This window comes from Eretmochelys imbricata, chromosome 4, assembly GCF_965152235.1.
Source record: "Eretmochelys imbricata isolate rEreImb1 chromosome 4, rEreImb1.hap1, whole genome shotgun sequence".
Lineage (NCBI taxonomy): Eukaryota > Metazoa > Chordata > Testudines > Cheloniidae > Eretmochelys > Eretmochelys imbricata.
The window spans coordinates 57,923,709-57,944,848 of NC_135575.1; the positions used below are offsets into that span (position 1 = coordinate 57,923,709).

Genomic DNA, 21,140 nt, shown 5'->3' on the forward strand with positions numbered 1-21,140 from the left:
GATACGTATGTGCCATAAGGAATTTACATCAACTACTCTCCTAATTCAGTTCCATGTACCTCACCATCATTTTTAGCTCATTTATATTGCTTGTTACATTTATTTTGGGTGCTATGAAATCCAATCTGCATCTATTTCTGTATGTCTGAGTGACTACTGTATTTGGAAAATAGAATGCACTTATCTTCTAATAAAAGCCAGTGCAGGTTTATTTGTTCCTTGCAATTCAGTTTGTTATGATAAACTTCAGAGAAAATCCTACTCAAAACCAATCTAGGCTACTCATACATACCTTTTGGACCATTCTGGGCAGTGTACAGATTTAATGCTTGCTTTATCTGTCAGTGTGACACTTTCCTTTACGAGTCCTGGTGAAATGGTGACTTCTCTTTCACAGAAAGAAGGCAATAATACAATTAGGGATTTGCACAGAGATTAATATTAATATTCTCCATCCAGAAGTTCGAGGTTAATAAAATGAATTTGCCTTATGGTTACATTTTTCACTCTGGGCTTCAGCAACCCTTTCAATTTTCCAGCCAAAAAGCTACACAAAAAATAATATACAAACTGTTAAGCCAGTGGGCAGATACACCAGTAGAGGGAGGTAAAAATACAGCCCAAACTAGCTCAGATCAAGTCCCTTTCCTCAGGGCTAGCTTTATCGATACAAAAAGATCAGAACACTTGGTTTCAGCCACTTTTCCAGCTTTCAGCAAGCTAGTAAGGGAGAGGACACACCCTTTCCCCTAAACAGCTGCAGCCCCTTCCCCTTTGCTTTTACAACCTCACTGCAGCTCACTTACATGATAGACAGTGAACCTGGGCTGTGCTTGAAACCCCTTACATACTGGGACTTAAGGAGAGCTTTATACCTTGTCTCACACACACAAATAAGAGGTGAAAAGATTCCATGTAGGAGCTCTCCCTGTTTATCTTGTATCCAGTAGCATTTTGTGGCATCAGTCTAGTCAGCATATTGAGCTGCCCGTAATGGAGTTGACTATAACTCCCAACAACCAATGTGGCAAATTTTAACTGAGGTCTAACTCAGAAGCCATTAGAAGAAAGGTATGAAAGTCTTCTCCCCACCCTCTCATAAGGTACTATTTTTTAAAAAACCGTCTTCTGCCAGCCTACCCTCACTAGTAGCTGATGGGATTTGTTTTTAATTAACTTCCTCCTAGGCGGACTGAGCTGTTGTAGAAGACAGCTGTGCACAAGATAGAAGACGGGGTGAGGAGGAGAGAGTCCCAAATTAACTTTTAAAATAAATGTCTGGGACAGGTCTCCATTTGTTAGTAAAAACAGAAAAGTTGTTTTAAAAATCTGTCTTACTACTTTATGTTTAGCTTGTATTCAGGTAAATTTCATATTTAGGAAGGAGTACAACTAAACCCTGACATTAAATTTCCACAAATATTCTGATATAAAAAAATCAAGACAAAATTTGGGCTTCATCATATTTAGACCCACATATAAATAAGAGCCCAATACAATACAACGAGTATTTGTAAACCAAAGGCTCCTTCTATCAAGAGCCACACGGCTGGTAATTTAATATATGACACATCTGTAGTACTCAATTTAATGACAGTGTAGAAAGTTCCATTTGTAATATCTCCATTCATTTTATGTATTTATATTAAAATCCTAATGACAGTAAAACATTTGTGACTAATTATTTTATTTCTTGTAAAGTTGGTTTTGGTGGAGTAAGTGCTAGGTTTCTTACTGCGTCTATGACATGGACTTTGGAGAGATGAAAAATGTTACCACGGTTCAAAAGTGCATCCAGTATGAAAGAGTGAAAAAGTCATTGCCCACGTGCTTTGTTTCCCACACAGAAGGAAACAGTTATCTTTTGCTGTTTTGCCCTGGATTTGGTGTTTGTGAAATTTATTAACACAGTCGTTGGCTTGCTGGGTTTAATGATTGGGATCCAGAGTAGGTTTATTTTGAATGAAACCAGGAAGGTAGCTGTTGAATTTACTTTGTTCTTGTGTTGGTTACCCAATGTTGATCTCGCTTTAGAAAGGAACAAACGCAAAAAGGGATATTACACAAAATGAAAATATACATTTTTGCTTGTGTGGGAGGAATGTACAGTGTGAGAGGAGAAGGGCTGTGCCAATTAAAATTAGCCCATAATAAAACAAGAGTCACAATGTTTCAGTTATAAAACAAGTACTCTTCCACACAGTCATTAAACATAGACCAGACTTTGGGTTTCTATAGCATCTTTCATCCTGATGGTCCCTTGAAGTGTTTACAAAGTAATTAGTGAGTGCAGTGACTCTGCAGTCAAAGAGAGCAGCCATTGTGCGCTCAACATTAGTTCCAGGCATATAGCATCTGTCATACTGCGGAAAGGAGTAATAGCCAGAACACCACGAGTTTCACATATACTTCAAAGAGATCTTTAAATTCTGCCTGGAAGGCCACCAAACAGTGACTGCTAAACAACAAAAAAGGGCTTGGTTTCATTATTTTACCCAAAGGACTTTGCCAGTGTCTGAATTAGAGATGGGCTTGGGCTGCACAGCTTTGATCCAGACCTGAATGTTCTCAAAGAGCATGGGATGGTCATAGCTAGGGTTTTGTTCAATCTTCTACAAAAAAATGGTTAACTTGAACCCACGAAATTACAGGCCAGAGGTGAGAAAGCTACCTTATAACCCACATCATTATTATTTTCTCCCTCTTTTACGGATGGCTACAAGTACTGTAAATAGAGAATCTAGGCCACATATAGACTATTAATTTCATAAACACCCTCATGCTGTGAGTTTCTCTTTTGTGCAATCATTTTGAAGTGTTCATTGTTCTGCACAGTTACACATTACCATGCCCTGAAAATTCTTTCAAAATGGAAAGATTTGTTTGGCTGCTGAGATCATGTTAGTTACAGTGACTATAATGGATAACAGGAGACGGTCATTATTACAATATCAGAGACCTGCAACACATGGAATTCTTAGTGACCGTGACATCCCTGCTAGGGAACACATATGCATTACATGCAAACCTATCTGGTAGCAGCCCTAGAAAAAGTAACAATGGAAATGTACTATAGAGACAGAATATAATAGAATAACTTAGAATCATACGCATCCTAGCTGGTTATAGCCCCAGAAAGGGAGCCAGGGATCTGGAACACCATTCCCTCTGCTCGCTATATGCAATTCAAGCTGTCCGTCAAGGCAGTTGGAGAATGCGTGTCCAGCAATGTAACTGTCTATGCTTCAGTTAGGCACATGATCATGGGAATTTAAAGATATGATGAGATAAAGAACAATGTGATGCAATGTGCTAAAGCCAGAACCACTGAAATATAGTTTGATGCTAAATTAAGTTGAACAAATGCTGTTAAATCTGTGTCTCTAGGAAGAAATATGCCAAATGTGCCCGCTCCTACAGTATTCCAAGTGAACTGGCTTTCCTAGAACAGCTTTCTACAAGCTGTAATGAGTCAGCTGTCTCCTGCTACTAGAGAGTAACAAGACTAGCTGACAAATCCTCTCTCTTCTAAAGGGCAGCAACGTAGAGAAAGTGTACCATATAACAGATACCTTAAATTAGTTTTCTGTTTATGAAAAATCATAACTGCATATGAAGGCGATAAGGAACCAGGAGCCATTATAACTCAAACTGATTGACCACTCTGCCATAGGGAATTTCCTGCAAATCCAGGGCTTGTCACAGAGGTCTGTTATGTCTGATTGATTATATCAATATATTTTATTTTATCTATTTGGATTTATAGACAAAATAAAGAGGTACCTACAGAAATCTCTAGGCAACCCCAACACTGTGCTGCAGAACATGCCTTTGCACCTGCCTCCATAGGGAATATCCATAGGGACAAGCATTCAAAGAAAAAAGGAATATTACTTACCTCATAGTAACTGGAGTTCTTTGAGATGTGGTCCCTATGGGTTTTTGCTGTGGGTGCACATGTGCTCTATGCATCTGGGACTGGAAATGTTTCCAATAGCAGTATTCGTTGATTTGCACCTGTGCTCTTCATGTCATCGTGCTCTCAACTGCGGGCGTAAAGGGCGGCACAGACTGACTCTCCAGTTCTCACCCTACTGCAAATCTGAGAGGATCTGAGCAGAGGGGAAGGAGGACAGGACGTGAATACCCAAAGAGACCACACATCTTGAAGAACTCCAGTTACTGTAACGTACGTAACCTTCCTTTCTTCTCTGAGTGCTGGTCCCTAAAGGTGTTTCACTGTGGGTGACTCCCAAGCAGTGTTCATTGAGGATGTGAGTGAGAGGATGTCTTCTGTATCAGTTCTCAGGACTGCTGAACCAAATGAATCATCCCCAACTGAGACTTGAACCAAGGCATAGTTCCCTGTGTGAATGAAGCCCCAGGTTAGGCCAGAGCCCTGTGTACCTTCAGGGAGTGGTGTTTCCTGTCCTCTCTAATATTATGAGGTTACAGGTAGGTGAACTGTCTGGTTCAAGTGAAAGTCAGAAAGAACTTTGTGGACAAATTTGGAATGCAATCTCAGAGATACTTTATGTCCTTGGAAGATCATATAAGGTGGGTCCGCCCTAAGGGCCCTGAGCTCACCTACTCTTCTGGCCAAGGTGATAGCTGTTAGAAAGACCACCTTCACTGATAAGTGCAAGAGGAGGCAGGAGGCTAAGTGTTCAAATGGCAGGTTCATAAGTTCTGGCAGTACCAGGTTCAGATCTCAAGCAGGAGTAGGTCTTGCTACTGACAGGAATGTCCTGACAGTGCCTTTTTAGAACTTTACTGTGGGGCAGAAAACTGAGCAGTTCTCCACTAGAGGATGAAATGCACTAATAGCGGCTAATGTACTATAATGAACTTATAATGGGTAGGCCCGATGACTTCAAGGAGAGGAGACATACAAGATAAGAGGAATCCTGGACTCCTTAGGAAGCAATGATGCTTTTGTCAGATGGCGAATCTATTCCATTTGGCAACATAATACTTTCTTGTAGAGTTTCCTGCTATTGAGAAGGATGCATTGGACCTCCTCTGAGCACAATCTCTCTTAAGTCTCTTGCCCAGGCAAAAACCAGGCTGCCAGAGGGATGGTTGGTTTTATCTCCAGTCTTTGACAGTAGGTCCAGAAATGGCTGTAGGTGAATGCACAAGGAGGAGGTCAGCTGCAGAGCCATGGTGAATCAGAACTGTTCCAGCCACCATGGTGCTATTATGATCACTGTTGCCTTGTCTCACTTGATAGTTCAGAGGATGTGAGGCAGGAGAGGGATGGGACAGAAGACATACATCAATGGTTCTGACCATTGCACAAGAAAGGTTGTGCCCCTGACTGGATTGTGGGAGCAGTTTCTGTACTTCCTTAATGTGTGACTGAGTCTGTGATAGAGTGGCATTCTTCATGGAGGGAGTGGTTTGGAGGAAGTAAATTAACATATGAATTGAGGAATATAAAGCAAAGTTTCTATCTTGTCCCATTACTGGAGCTGATGGTCACCTCATTCATGACTTTTTTTTCAGTTACAGTTTCAGCTTTGCCCCGCCCCTGATGTCAAGTAATCCATTCAGTTCTTCTTTGAGTGCTGTTGCCTAAAAATGTAATGCCTGGCTTGAAAAATAGTTTAAAAAAGAAGAGATTTACACTGTAAGGTCTCCATTTTGAAGAACATGAAACCTATACAGTCTGAATGGCTTACTTATCATATTAAAGATATGTTGCTAAAGCGGTGAGATTTTTGAACTATAGCTGCAGAAAAAAAAAAGCAATACAGGAAGAATGGAGAGAGAGGAAAGAAGGGTATATATTATGAAAAATGCCACTCCATCACAGACTTAATCAGATAATTACACAGTCTAATTAATGGTCCTGTACTTGTATAAGTGTCTTTGTTACACAATTTACCATAGTTGCACCAGTGTAAATGTTCCATTGATTTCATCAGTCAAGTTGTCCGATTTGAATAGAGTTATAATTGACATAAGGGCAAACGGATGGGACTATCAGAATACAAATTCCTCTAGAATATTATTTGATTTTTAACTAAAAAAATAAATAAAAACAAGTTGCAATACTGGTAAAACCAGGAAAATTTAAATTGATTAAATATAGGACTAATGGACACTAATATAGAGGAAGTAAGGTCAATAAGGAGACAAAGGCTATTAGAGAACAAGAGTGGAAGGTTACTGATGGTGAGACTGATACATTTTCCAGGAATGAGCTGGGAATTGGTTTTGTTTATTCGTTTTTGTTTTGTTTTGTTTTTTTGATACTTTAGGGCAAATTTAGCCATGGCACAAATGACCAAAACTCAAGTAATTAGAACTACTGGAAAAAGCCCAGATAGATTTTTTTTGTAATTTTGGGATGCAATTTATCTAATCTATCTAGGTATTTATACCATATTCAACACCCTGGTTTCCACCTCACAACAAGTATTTCCAAAAAGGGTGGGGGCAATAAACAAGCGGGTCCCAATATTTAAGAATGGATGAGGAAAGACGTAGGTCACAAGACTTCAACTGTGATGAATGGATGATAAAATAATATGTATTTCATTGAACTAGAAATGGGTGATAAAATAGTAATAAAATAATGTATATTTCAGAATTACTCATAGATAAAGACTGGGCCTCAAAAACTGTAGTTGAATTCTTTGACTATATTGCTGAACTGATTGGAAAAGTTGAAACTGTGGAAATCACTTATCTGTATTTCAGAAGAGCAATTTGATTTACAGAATGAGACAGCAAGGTAGTGGAGAACTATTAAAATAGATTAAAAATTGTCTCAGGGTCAAGAAAGTCAACAGAAGATTAAAATTTTAATCTATCTAGAGATATAGACCTAGGTATACAGTTCCATACAGAACTACACTATACTTATCAATGGAAGTCAGTCTCAAAAGGCATGAAATAGAGATGTCCTCTTCTTCCCATTTGCTCATTCTGAATAACTTCATATCTTCTTTGTAATTTGTTAGGCAAATCAGTGATTTTTTTTAAAGTCATAATTTCTGAATTGTTTCATGTCCAAGTGATCTTCTCTGAGGTCTTGTCCTGTCCGACAAGTGAATGAAGGAAGTGAACCACTGGCTAGGCAAGTGGTGTAGTGTAAAGGGTTTTGGTTTTGTGGAACATTGGTCCACCTTCTGTGAGGAGAGGGGGCTTGTACGGAGGCGGAGTGGCCTCCAACTGAACCGGAAGGGGAGGGACCACTCTCTGATCCCTGCTGGGCAGAGCCAGGCTGAGCTTGCCCCTCCCGCTGGAAGCTAAGAGGTGGGACAGGAAATATAAAAGGCGGAGCCTGTAACTCAGTTGAGTCTAAACCAGGGAAGGGAGCAGACAGCTCCAGGCCACTGCAGATCCCTGGAGCTGAACCTGCACTATGCCATGCCCTGCTCCTGGAGGAGACTGACCCGGTGAAGGTGAAAAGTGGCCAGGACTGCTGCTCACAGTATACCCCAAAGAGACAGGGGACAATCCCAAGCCACAGGTACATTACGGTGGACGAGTAGGAAGTAGCCCAGGGACAGCAGGCTACAGGTAGGTTGTGTTGCTGCCTGAACATTGGTCAGTGTGTTGTGGTAGGATCCCCACTGACCCAGTGATTAAACCTTCTGCCACTGTTATGGCCCTGGGCTGGGATCCGGTAGAGTATGATGAGCCCACGTCCCTCCAATGCCCGGCAGCCAACCCCCGCCCCAGGGTGGCAGCCTCCCCACCTTAGGCCAAGGGGCCTGCGTTTGTCTGCTGTCTACCTGAGCCAAAATATCAGATGATAGACTGCCTACTGCTCTGCCCTGCATAAAAGGTTCAGAGACCCCTGGACCTCTAAACAGACTCTGTCCTGCCTGAGAGTCTGAGCTCTACAACTATTTGTTTGCTTTGTCCTGCCCAGAGACTTGAAACCGAAGACTGTTTATCTCCCCTGATCTGCCTGAGGGCCTGGGCTCCTTAAGAGTGCTGGATTGTGCTGTTCTGCCAAAGGGCCAGAGCTCTAACCACTGATAGGGAGCAGTGCCCCAGAGACTTAATGAAGCGGAGTGGCCTCCAATCGAGCCAGAGGGGTGGGACCACTGCTAACCCACTACAGGCCTGGATAGTTTGTTTGGCCTCCCCCTCAGAAGAAGGGGAACCAAACTCCTCAGGGACAGGCTGTCTAGAAGTAGTCAAAAGGTGTTAAAGTAATAGCAAAGGGTAGGGTAAAAAGAGGAAAGATATGAACACTACACACAAAACTGAGATTTTGAAAACAAAATTAATCAAGTTTCAGAGTAACAGCCGTGTTAGTCTGTATTCGCAAAAAGAAAAGGAGTACTTGTGGCACCTTAGAGACTAACCAATTTATTTGAGCATGAGCTTTCGTGAGCTATAGCTCACTTCATCGGATGCATACCGTGGAAACTGCAGCAGACTTTATATATACACAGAGAATATGAAACAATACCTCCTCCCACCCCACTGTCCTGCTGGTAATAGCTTATCTAAAGTGATCAACAGGTTAGGCCATTTCCAGCACAAATCCAGGTTTTCTCACCCTCCACCCCCCCACACAAATTCACTCTCCTGCTGGTGATAGCCCATCCAAAGTGACAACTCTTTACACAATGTGCATGATAATCAAGTTAGGCCATTTCCTGCACAAATCCGACATGAAGAGAAGAAATTCTTGAATTGCCTATTCTGAGTCTGGGGAACAAACAGAGGAATTGGAATTGCTCATTTATGAGAATAAATTCAATCTAGTTGATATTACTGAAATGTGGTGGGACAAGTCACACTACAGGAATGTTAAAATCAATGGTTATAACCTATTTAGGAAGGATCAAGTGGGCAAAAGAGGAAAGGGACTAGAACTATGTAAAAAATGGTATTACCTGTTCCAAAGTCACTGATAACTCAGAAGAAAATGATCTTGAATGCTTATGGATCAATGTCCTAACCAATAAGACGCAAGATGGGGTATTAGTTGGTGTCTGTTACAGATCACCATATCATGCTAGGGAAAAGGATAACAGTGTCTTTACACACTTAACTATAAGGTGTAGGGGGAAAAAATTGTTGTAATCAAGTGACATGTGGAGGTCTCACTCTACCAGTACTAAAACATCCTTGGAATTTCTAAAGACTATAGATGCAATTTCCTACCTCAAAGTGTAGCAATCAACCCAGAGGAATTCTTTATTAGACCTTGTCTTAACAGAGAGGAACCGATCACAGAACTGAAAACTAATGGTAGCTTAGATACACGTGATCGTGACTTGATCACATTTATAATGTACAAGCTGAATATACACACACTCACACATATATACACACGCCCACACCTGGTGCTTTAATAGTACCAATTTCACAAAAGTGAAAACAGGAGCCAAATCAGCTGGGAGGAAGAATTTAATCAGAAAAATGTGAATGATAATTGGGAATAATTGAAGAACACCTTACTAGATACCCCAAAAGCCACAATCAAGGAAGAATGCCATATGGGTTAAAAACTAAGTGAAAGGCAGCTATACAAAACAGAAAAATAATATTTACCAAATGGAAAGAAGGGGAAATTGATAGTAATGAATATAAACCGAAAGTTGGTAATTGTAGAAAACTGATAAGGAAAGCAAAAAGACAAGAAACAAATTTAGCAGAATTGAGGACAGTAAAGAGGAATTTTTAAAATATTGTAAGAACAGAAAGAACCCTGACAATGTTATTGGTTCAATACTAGATGGAAATGGTAGAATTATCAATAAAATTATATTATCAATAATATTGCAGAAGTATTCAGTACATTTTTCTGTTCTGTATTGGGGAAAAAAACATGACAGTCTCCTCAGAGGGTGATAAAGCTCTTTCCATTTCACTAGAATCTCTGGAGGATGTTAAACAGAAGCTGCTAAAGCTAGACATTTTTACATCAGCAGCTCCAGATAATAGTTTTAAAAGAACTGGCTGAGGAGCTCACTGGACCATTAATGTTGATTTTTAATAAGTCTTGGAGCACTGGAGAAGTTCCAGAAGACCGAAAGAAAGCTAATGTTGTGCCAATTTTCAAAATGGGTAAATGAGATGACCTGGGTAATTATATGCCTGTCAGCCTGACATCAATCCCAGATAAGATAATGAAGAGGCTGATATGGGACTCAATTAATTAACAGCTAAAGGAGAACAATGTAATTAATGCATATCAACATGAGTTTATGGAAAATAGTTCCTGTCAAGCTAACTTGATTTTTTTTTTTTTTTTGGCTGAGATTACAAGTTTGGTTGATAAAGGCATTAGTGTTACTAGACTTCTGTATGGCATTTGACTTTGTACAACATGACACTTTGATTAAAAAACTTGAAAAATAAAATTAACATGGCATACACATTACATGGATTAAAATCTGGCTAACTGATGGGTCTCAAAATGTAACTGCAATGGTGAATCATCATCGAATAGATACGTTTCTAGTGGGGTCCCAGAGGGATCTATTCTTGGCCCTGTGCTATTTAAAATAAATAAAATCACCACTGATAAAATCTGCAGATGACACAAAAATTTTGGGGAGTGGTAAATAATGAAGAGGACAGAGCAATAATGATTTGGGGAAATCTGGACTGCTTGGTAAACAGGGCCCAAATAAACAATATGTGTTTTAATACAGCTAAATGTAAATGTCCATATCTAGGAACAAAGAACGTAGGCCATACTTACAGAATGGGGGGGTCTGTTATGGGGGAAGCAGTGACTCTGTAAAAGATTTGTGGCTTGCAGTAGATAATCATCGGAACATGAACTCCCAATATAATGCTGTGGCCAAATGATGCATAAACAAGGGAATCCTGAGAGTAGTAGAGAGATTATTTTACCTCTGTATTTGGCACTCGTGCAACCTCTGCTAGAATCCTCTGTTCAGTTCTAGTGCCCATAATTCAAGAAGAATGTTGATAAATTGGAGAGGGTTCACAGAAGAGCCACCAAAACGATTAAAGGGTTAGAAAACATGCCTTATAGTGAGACTCAAAAAGCTCATTTTATTTAGTTTAACAAAGAGGAGGTTAAGTTATGACTTGCTTACAGTCTAAGTATATTCATGGGGAACAAATATTTGATAGTGGGTTCTTTAATCTAGCAGAGAAATGTATCAGAGTAACAGCCGTGTTAGTCTGTATTCGCAAAAAGAAAAGGAGGACTTGTGGCACCTTAGAGACTAACCAATTTATTTGAGCATAAGCTTTCGTGAGCTACAGCTCACTTCATCGGATGCATACTGTGGAAAATACAGTAGATGTTTTTATACACACAAATCATGAAAAAATGGGTGTTTATCACTACAAAAGGTTTTCTCTCCCCCCACCCCACTCTCCTGCTGGTAATAGCTTATGTAAAGTGATCACTCTCCTTACAATGTGTATGATAATCAAGGTGGGCCATTTCCAGCACAAATCCAGGTTTCCCCGCACACACACACACACCCCAAACAAACCCACTCTCCTGTTGGTGTGTGTGGAGGGGGAGAAAACCTGGGTTTGTGCTGGAAATGGCCCACCTTGATTATCATACACATTGTAAGGAGAGTGATCACTTTACATAAGCTATTACCAGCAGGAGAGTGGGGTGGAGGGAGAGAAAACCTTTTGTAGTGATAAACACCCATTTTTTCATGATTTGTGTATATAAAAACATCTTCTGTATTTTCCACAGTATGCATACGATGAAATGAGATGTAGCTCACGAAAGCTTATGCTCAAATAAATTGGTTAGTCTCTAAGGTGCCACAAGTACTCCTTTTCTTTCAGAGAAATGTAAAACACTATCCAATGACTGGAAGTTGAAGCTAGACAAATTCAGCAAAAGAGATTAACTACCGGAATAATTTACCAAGAGTTGTAGTGGAGTCTCCATCATAGACTGTTTTAAAGTCAAAACTGGACGTATTTCTAAAAGATATACTCTATGAATAATTTAGGGAAGTTCAAAGGCTTGTGTTATAGATGATCACAATGGTCCCTTCTGATCCTGGAACCTATGAATGTCTGCATCTCTCACAGTTATATAAATATCAAGCCGCAGTGACATGGAAGAGTTTAATTGAGAACTGAGTTTCAACCTCCTCCCATCTATTACTCTTCTTATTTCCAAATCAAGTACAGTGGAATCTGTTTAAAATTCTCTATTTATTGTTAAATAAAATGAGATTCTCTCTCAGATAGGTTCAATGAATTAAAATGTGAAAAGTGGAGTCTCTTTACAGTGATTCTGTGCAACACTGTGTTTTTTTAGTTTTCTTAAAATGTATTGTGTGTGTGACTAGTACTAATTTTTTGTGAAAACTGTGTGTGATATTGGATTGATAGCTCCTAACAATAAAGTTCTCAATATACACAGAACAGTTGCTGATCACAGGTCATTATTTTCTTTATCAAAAATTATTTTATTTGGCTGATACCAACACCACAGGAAGAGATGGGAATGTTCGATAAACAAAGGGAAAAGAAGAAAAAAAGTCCCCCAAACGTTAGAATATAAGAACAGCCATACTGGTTCAGGCCAATCGTTCACCTTACCCAGTATCCTGTCTTCCAACAGCGGCCAGTGTCAGATGTGTCAGAGGAATGAACAGAACACGGCAATTATCAAGTAATCCATCACTGTTGTTCAGTCCTGGCTTCTGGCAGTCAGACGCTTCGGAATGCCCAGAACAGGAGGTTGCATCCCTGACCATCCTGGCTAAGAGGCATTGATGGACCTATTCTCCATGAACTCATCTAAATCTTTTTTTAACCCAGTTAAAACACTTGGCCTTCAACACCCCTTGGCAATGAATTCCATGGGTTGACTGTATGTTGGGTGGAGAAATATTTCCTTATGTTAGTTTTAAACATGGTGACTATTAGCTTCATTGGGTGACCCCTTGTGGTATGTGATGGGGTAAATAACACTTCCCTATTCACTTTCCCCACAGCATTCATAATTTTATAAACCTCCATCATATCCCCCTTTAGTCCTTTCTTCTCTGAACCGAACAGTACCAGTCTTTTTAATATTTCCTTATATAGAATTTGTTCCATGCCATACTAATAATTTTTGTTGCCCTTCTTTGTATCTTTTCCAACTTTAATATATCTTTTTTGAGATGGGATATTCAAGGCATGTGGGTACCATGGTTTTGTATATTGGCATTATAATATTTTCTGTCTTATTATCTATTCCTTTCCTAATGGTTCCTAATATGGTTAACTTTTTTGACTTCTGCTGCACATTGAGTAGATGTTTTCAGAGAACTATTCATGATGACTCCAAGATCTCTTTCTTGAGTGTTAACAGCTAATCTAGATCCAATCATTTTATATGTATAGTTGGGATTATTTTTCCCCACTGAGCATTACTATGCACTTATCAGCGTTGCACTTTATCTCCATTTTGTTGCCCAATCACCCAGTATGGAGAGATCCCTTTGTAACTTTTTGCAGTCAGCTTTGGACTTAACTATCTTGAGTAATTTTGTATTGCCTGCAAATTTTGCCATCTCATTATTCACTCCCCTTTCCAGATCATTTATGAATAGGTTGAACAGCACAGGTCCCAGTACAGATTCTTGAAGACCCCACTTTTTACCTCTTTCCATTGTGAAAACTGACCATTTATTCCTACCCTCTGTTTTCTATCTTTTAACCAGTTACTAATTCATAAGAGGACCTTCCTTCTTATCCCATCACTACTTATTTTGCTCAAGAACCTTTGGTGTGGGGCCTTCTTAAAGATATTTAGTTTAGGCATTACTTTTGAAGGATACTACATTTTCCCCTCAAAGTCATGACTCATCACAAATTATTAGCATGTTGACTGGGTTGCAGTTCAGACAGCTATTGCAATTTCCGTCTTATTTCCTTGGTTGCCCAGCCAAAGTGGTGCAACATGGCAGTAGCTCTTCTTTCATGTGATGTGGCTGCTGGTCTTTTTTCTCTGATGTTAATTCATTTCACTTTTAATTCTTAGGGCTTGCCTATATGAACATTTAGTTTGTGGAAAGCTTGGGTGTAAATCTACCCCACGTTAGCCTGCCGCAACTAAGTGTTCACATGGACCCTGCTGCTATCAACTAAAGGTATGTCTAAACAGCATTTTGGAGTGAGCATCCCAGCCCAGGTCAAAAGACTTAGGCAAGTGAGGCTTGTGCTACTGCCCTAAAAGTAGCTATATAGACAGTGCTTGTAAGTTGCACCTCAGTGCACTGCTGTCTCCTGTGCACTGCAGAATAAAAGAGGCCCTGCAACTCCTTGGCACACTCACTTCACAACACAGAGCATAGCAAGGTGGTGATGGCAAGCAGCTGCAGGGTACCTAGCTGCCACTCCACTGACCCCCACATGGAGGTGGAGGAAAGCTGACCCAATCTGAGAGGGTCCGGTTGTTTTCACACCTGACACGACCTGGACCTTAACTCTTGCAGTTGGTCTGTGGGAGTTCATTCCACAGACTCAGACCAATCTTCAAGAAAACTGTCTTCTGTACAGACTTGGATATAAATGGTTTAAACAGTTCCTTCCATGTGTATTTTACTTACCTTTATTAAATTTAATCTGCATTCACATTGCCTAATTGCCGAGTTTTCTTAGATCCTTCTGGATTTCCTCACAATCCTTCTGAGTCTTGATTAACCTAAATAATGTGTTCTCAGCAAGTTTCACTATGCAGTTGCTCTTCCAACTCATTAATATATGGCACAGCCTTGTTTGTAAGTACATCTTTTTACTACAGCATCAATTTCCATACTAATTAGCCATTTTTACTCCTTGTACCCTATGTCTTGATCAGCTTCTACTCCATGACATGACTCTATTCCTCACTCTATAGTAGCAAGCTTTTTTATATCTATATTCAGAGGGACTTTATCCAAAGCTTTTTGAAAACACACTGAAACACGTACAGCAGCAGTTCTCAGCTGGGGATCCAGGACTCTCTGGGGGGCTGCAAGCAGGTTTCAGGGGGTTCACCAAGCAGGCATGGCGTTAGACTTGATAGGGCCCAGGGCAGAAAGCCCAAGCCTGAGCCCTGCTGTGCAAGGATGAAGCCAAAGTCTGAGCAGCTTAGCTTTACAGAGCACCGTGCGGCATAGGGCCCTGAGCAATTGCCCTGCTTGCTACCCTCTAATGCTGATCCAGACTCTTATATGCAGAAAAACAGTTGTGGCACAGGTGGGCCCTGGAGTTTTTGTAGCATGGGTTGGCGACGGGGACTCAGAGAGAAAAAGGTTAAGAACTTCTGAAGTACTGGACACAACTCTTATTAGGTAATGTCCTATCTTAAGAGACCAACCTAAAGTAGTCTCAAAGTACTGAGTACAATTCTGATCTGTCATTAGAACACCTTATTTAATCAGTCAATTTGTCCATTTATTGAGTGGTTGCTTAAAACAGATTTTGTTTAGAAGGAAGCTCCTGAGGGTAGATTTGACGATACCATGGATTATTTATTCATTCATTCCAGAACATCCACAATTTCCACCAGAAACAGAGAAGGACTACGACCTTCTACTAACAAAGAATGAATTATCAGCTCTCTGAGATTATACATTATATATAATTATTATTTTTATTTTTTAAAATCACCACCGCATTGCTACTGTAAAGTTGTTTCAACATTTCGGTTCCAAACCTCATTTCTCAAAGGGTTATTTGCTTGTGAAAAGTGATGAAAAATCTCATAAGATAGAGTTATTCCAAAAGTATGCAGTAAACAATGAAAAGGAAACTAGTATTTATGCATACTTATCCATACAAATTACATATTGATCCAACATATAGACTCCTTACAATATGACCAGTAAACAATATGCACTTTGTAACCAATATATTATATATAAATAACTAAATAAGTAGCCCTTATATGCTACATGTAAATGGTAACAATAAGGGACAAACCAATAGTTAAAAATGATTCCTGAGCAATCGCTTTCTGGATAACAACTTTTTTTTGACTATTGAAACTTATCTGATACAAAAACATACACTATGGTTCCAATTACCTCAGTTAAAACGCTGACTCTTGAGAACAATCATAATTTAATTGCAATAATTCTGATAATATAAATCAAGACTTCATGCTGTGGTATGATTCTTCTGGTATGGTACAAGAATGTTCGCTCTACAGGCTATGTCTTCTGCAGTTCTGAGCACATCTTGAAAGATGCTGAGAGTTGCTATCTCCTAATGGGTATTGACAACACTCAGCATGCTATAGGAGGTGCTTATCACCTTTCAGGATAGGGTCCTAAATGAATGATATGGGTAAGAGAATTGTATTGGAAAGCTGAACCGTTCAGGCACATGAACTGCATATGTAGAAATTACAGGGAGTTTTCCTGTATTTTATGAGTTGGAAGGGCTTAGTCACCAATGAGGGAGTCAGAGGGCAATAATTATTTCTTATCAGACAGCTTTATACTTCCCTTAAATATAGGATGTGAAAAGAAATACACTCAATTTATAATATTGAGGTACATCCTTTTTAGGTTCTTGCTTTGGGTTTTTTTCTTTTTTTGAGAGAGAGTTGTTTAAAGGCTAATAACATAAGTGCTCAGGCAATTATGAAGAACTTAACTTATTCTGTTTTTTCTTTTTAAAAATATTCATTTTTTTGGTGGCTGAGTTATTTGTTTTTACACAGCAAACTAAGTTTTATTAAGGGTAGATATAGATGATTAAAGTACTGAATAAATATAGTACAGATAGGACTATATCTAGAATACCTAGTAAATATTTGTCTTTGTCTAGTCAAAAATTTGTCTAGTAAATATTGTCACAGGTCTCTTTATGCTGAACATATTAAAAGTAATTAAATAGAAAAAAGGCCATACCTGGTGCTGATATCCTTCCATGAAGAGCAGTTTCATTGGGCAGGAGATCTTTTGAGTTGGAAATGAATGGCGATTGTCTAAATGTATCTTCAGAAAAGAACGGGCTGAGGGGGAAAGAGATTTTTTTTAGTAAACAAAACACTGGCTAGCTAAAGAAGTAAGTGTGACAGCTGATCCTAATACTTTTACAGCTCATGTTCAATTAAGTTTTTTTGGTGTATAAGGCTCCTACTGAAACAGATGCAGTATGTGATGCTGCATACAGTGGTCTTACTTCAGTGGCACCCCTACATCAAATTTCCTATCAAAGTGAAAACTCTCTCTCCAAAATGCTTTTACTGACATCACTTCAGGATAATTTAGTGACAACCCAACATCAAGATATGTATCAGTAACTAAGAATTGATTTTTTTTTTTAAATTTGTACTCTTCTATCCAATCTGAACTTTATTGTGGGAGGCAGGGAAGGAGAGGGATTATTTTGATTATATCTCTTAATGAGAGCATTTAACTATCTAATCAGTTAAAATAATTAGGAATGGAATTCTAAACAAGTCATGAAATACCCTGTGTGGTTCTCTTTTAACGTGGTATTCTGCAACTCAGCTGAAGTTTAGTTGGCTTTCCTTGTATCCTTCCCTATCCTGGACAGTTTTATCAAATAATCAAATGCAGAAGCAGGAAAAAATTGTTATAACTGACCAGAATGGTGCCTTCTCAAAGACCGCAGAATACAAACACTATTTTGAATTCACTTTCATCTGACTTTGAAAGTATACCTTCTTTATTCACCGTAACAGTTAATAAGAGGTTAGTTTTGATACTGATTGTCATATGTCATAGAGCAGTTTTGTTTTGCATGCAGCTAAAGACCTGAACAGAAACAAGACTTGCCTACAATACAAATACCAAGAGGTACACAAAAATTAAAATAGAAAAGAATAGTCTATTTGTTGGAAAGTCATTCTTTTTCCCTTGCATGTTAAATATGATTTAACCCAGAACAAAATGAAAATTACATTTAAACCTGATAGCTGCTAAATTGAGAACGTATAATAGATAGGGACAACTGTATTTTAAAAGGCATCAAGAGGCAGGATGGAGGAAGTGATTGTTTCCAGAATGGGATTAACCACATCTGCACTGTACCATCACAAGTAATTAGTAATTATGTACAGAACAAACCTGGCATACTTTTGCGGGGGAAGTTTGGGGATAGCTAAACATTTTCATTGAGTTGATCTGGCCAACTTAAAAAAAAAAAATTAAATAGAAGTTGTAAAGAAACACATTGCTTCTGTAAAGAACTAGGAACCTTTTCAGGCCACGGAACAAAGTATTGGGTTTTATGAAGTGTTACACCGTGAGGAGTCCAGAATCAGAGCATATGTGCCAGCAGCATGCCCAAGCAAGTTAATCCTGCTGGTCTGGATACAATAACTGTCAATCTGAAGACTGACACAGACACACATCTCCTGTCACAATCTTCTCCTGTAGAGAGAGGACAATGATTTCTACTGATGTGGTCTGAGTGAGAGGTTTGCATTCACAATGAAAGGTTATTTGCCATTGGGAAGCTCACTGATAATTACAGTTAAACTGATCTAGTAAACCTCTCTTTTATTTTCCCCATTCACTCTCTTTACTCTCCTTATTGTACTACATGGACATTATCTAGACAGAAGTCAAAGAAATCTAGTACTCATAGCTGCCAAATTTTGTGCTGCTCCACATCACATTTAATCAGCTAATTTTTATATTTACTAAGGCTGTCAAAGTGATTTAAAAAATTAATTGCGCGATTAATCATGCTGTTAAACAATAACTAGAATACTATTTATATAAATGTTTTTGGATTTTTTCCACATTTTCAAATATATTTATTTCAACTACAACACAGAATACGAAGTGTACAGTGCTCACTTTATATTTATTTTTATTATAAATATTTGCACTGGAATGATAAAAAAATAGTATTTTTCAATTCACTTAATACAAGTACTGTACTGCACTCTCTTTATCATGAAAGTTGAACTTACAAATGTAGAATTATGTACAAAAAATAACTGTATTCAAATATAAAACAAACAAAGTAAAATTTAGAGCCCACAAGTCCACTCAGTCGTACTTCTTGTTCAGCCAATCGCTAAGATAAACAAAAAGAAAAGGAGTACTAGTGGCATCCGATGAAGTGAGCTGTAGCTCACGCAAGCTTATGCTCAAATAAATTGGTTAGTCTCTAAGGTGCCACTAGTACTCCTTTTCTTTTTGCGAATACAGACTAACACGGCTGCTACTCTGAAACCTAAGATAAACAAGTTTCAGAGTAGCACCCGTGTTAGTCTGTATTCGCAAAAAGAAAAGGAGTACTTGTGGCTCCGTGTATATAAATCTCCTCACTGTATTTTCCACTGAATGCATCCGATGAAGTGAGCTGTAGCTCACAAAAGCTTATGCTCATAGAAATTGGTTAATCTCTAAGGTGCCACAAGTCCTCCTTTTCTTTTTAAGATAAACAAGTTTGTTTACATTAGCAGGAGATAATGCTGCCCACTTCTTGTTTACAGTGTCACCTGAAAGTGAGAACAGGCATTCTCATGGCACTCCCATAGACGGCGTTGCAAGATAGTTATGTGCCAGAAGTGCTAAAGATACATATGTCCCTTCATGCTTCAACCACCATTCCAGAGGACAAGCATCCATGCTGACGACGGGTTCTGCTTGATAACAATCCAAAGCAGTGCAGACCAACGCATGTTCACTTTCATCATCTGATTCAGATGCCACCAGCAGAAGGTTGATTTTCTTTTTTGGTGGTTCGGGTTCTGTAGTTTCCACACTGGAGTGTTGCTCTTTTAAGACTTCTAAAAGCATGCTCCACACCTCGTCCTCCTCAGATTTTGGAAGGCACGTCAGATTCTTAAATCTTGGGTCGAGTGCTGTAGCTATCTTTAGAACTCTCACATTGGTACCTTCTTTGTGTTTTGTCAAATCTGCAGTGAAAGTGTTCTTAAAATGAACAACAACATGTACTGGGTCATCATCCGAGACTGCTATAACATGAAATATATGGCAGAATGTGAGTAAAACCAGAGTAGGAGACATACAATTCTCCCTCAGGGAGTTCAGTCACAAATTTAATTAATGCGTTATTTTTTTAACAAGTGTCATCAGCATGGAAGCACGTCCTCTGGAATGGTGGCCAAAGCATGAAGGGGCATACGAATGTTTAGCAGAACTGGCATGTAAAATACCTTACAATGCCGGCTACAAAAGTGCCATGAGAACCATGTGTTCTCACTTTCAGGTGACATTGTAAATAAGAAGTGGGCAGCATTATCTCCCGTAAATGTAAACAAACTTGTTTATCTTAGCAATTGGCTGAACAAGATGTAGGACTGAGTGGACTTGTAGGCTCTAAAGTTTTACAGTAACGCCTCACTTAACGTCATCCCAGTTAATGTTGTTTCGTTATGTTGCTGATCAATTAGGGAACATGCTTGTTTAAAGTTGTGCAATGCTCCCTTATAATGTTGTTTGGCAGCCGCCTACTTTGTCCACTGCTTCAGGAAGAGCAGCCCCTTGCAGCTAGATGGTGGGGGCTTGGAACCAGGGTGGGCCGGCAGCCCCCCATCAGCTCCCCGCTCCCCTAAGTTCCCTGTGCAGGAGCTGCCCAGCAGGCTATCAATTGCCAGGCAGTTCAGCTGTCCCTCCCCCACTGCCAAGTGCTGCTCCTGCCCTCTGCCTTGGAGCTGCTCCCAGGAGCCTCCTGCTTGCTGTGCAGAGAGGGTGTGGGAGAAGAGAGGTGCTAATGTCAGGGTGTCCCCCCCACTCCTGCCCCTCCTCCTGTACCCCATCTCCACAGAGCAGGGGGACACCCGACAGGGCTCAGGATGGAGGGAGCTTGCTGGCAGCAGCTGTTGTCTCACATAAGCAGGGGCACATATAGGAATCAAAGGGCTGTGAGCCTCAGATGCCCAGGATGAGCTATACTTTGTCCAGAGAAAGTAATCCACTGGTCGGTAAATGTTACAAGCACCTCTTTTGCCTTATCCACAAAGAATGAATCTGTTACAGCTTCCAACTATAAAGACTGGCTCTTTGTTTCAAGCTCTGGAGGCCACTGGTTCAATCTCCAATATGCTGCTCAAGATGGCAGCCATCATATGTGCTGGGGGGGGGGGTGGTAGGTAGATGGGTGGGTGCTGGAAGAAGCTAGGGTGTTTCGGATGGGTGGGTGCAGGAGGCCATCTGCAGGTCTGAGGAGTAGCTAAGTGCTGGTGGGTGGGGTTTGCTTTGGCAGAGGTGGCA

The 21,140-nt window shown here is 39.7% G+C and overlaps 1 protein-coding gene across 1 annotated transcript in view; it reads right to left on the reverse strand.

Moving 5' to 3' along the window:
* Window positions 1-21,140, reverse strand: part of ZNF827 (zinc finger protein 827) — a 134,175-nt gene that overhangs the window by 25,874 nt on the left and 87,161 nt on the right. Inside the window, exon 8 of the mRNA XM_077814457.1 lies at window positions 16,830-16,933. Coding sequence (XP_077670583.1) covers window positions 16,830-16,933 — 104 coding nt within the window. The remainder of the gene's footprint in view (window positions 1-16,829; window positions 16,934-21,140) is intronic.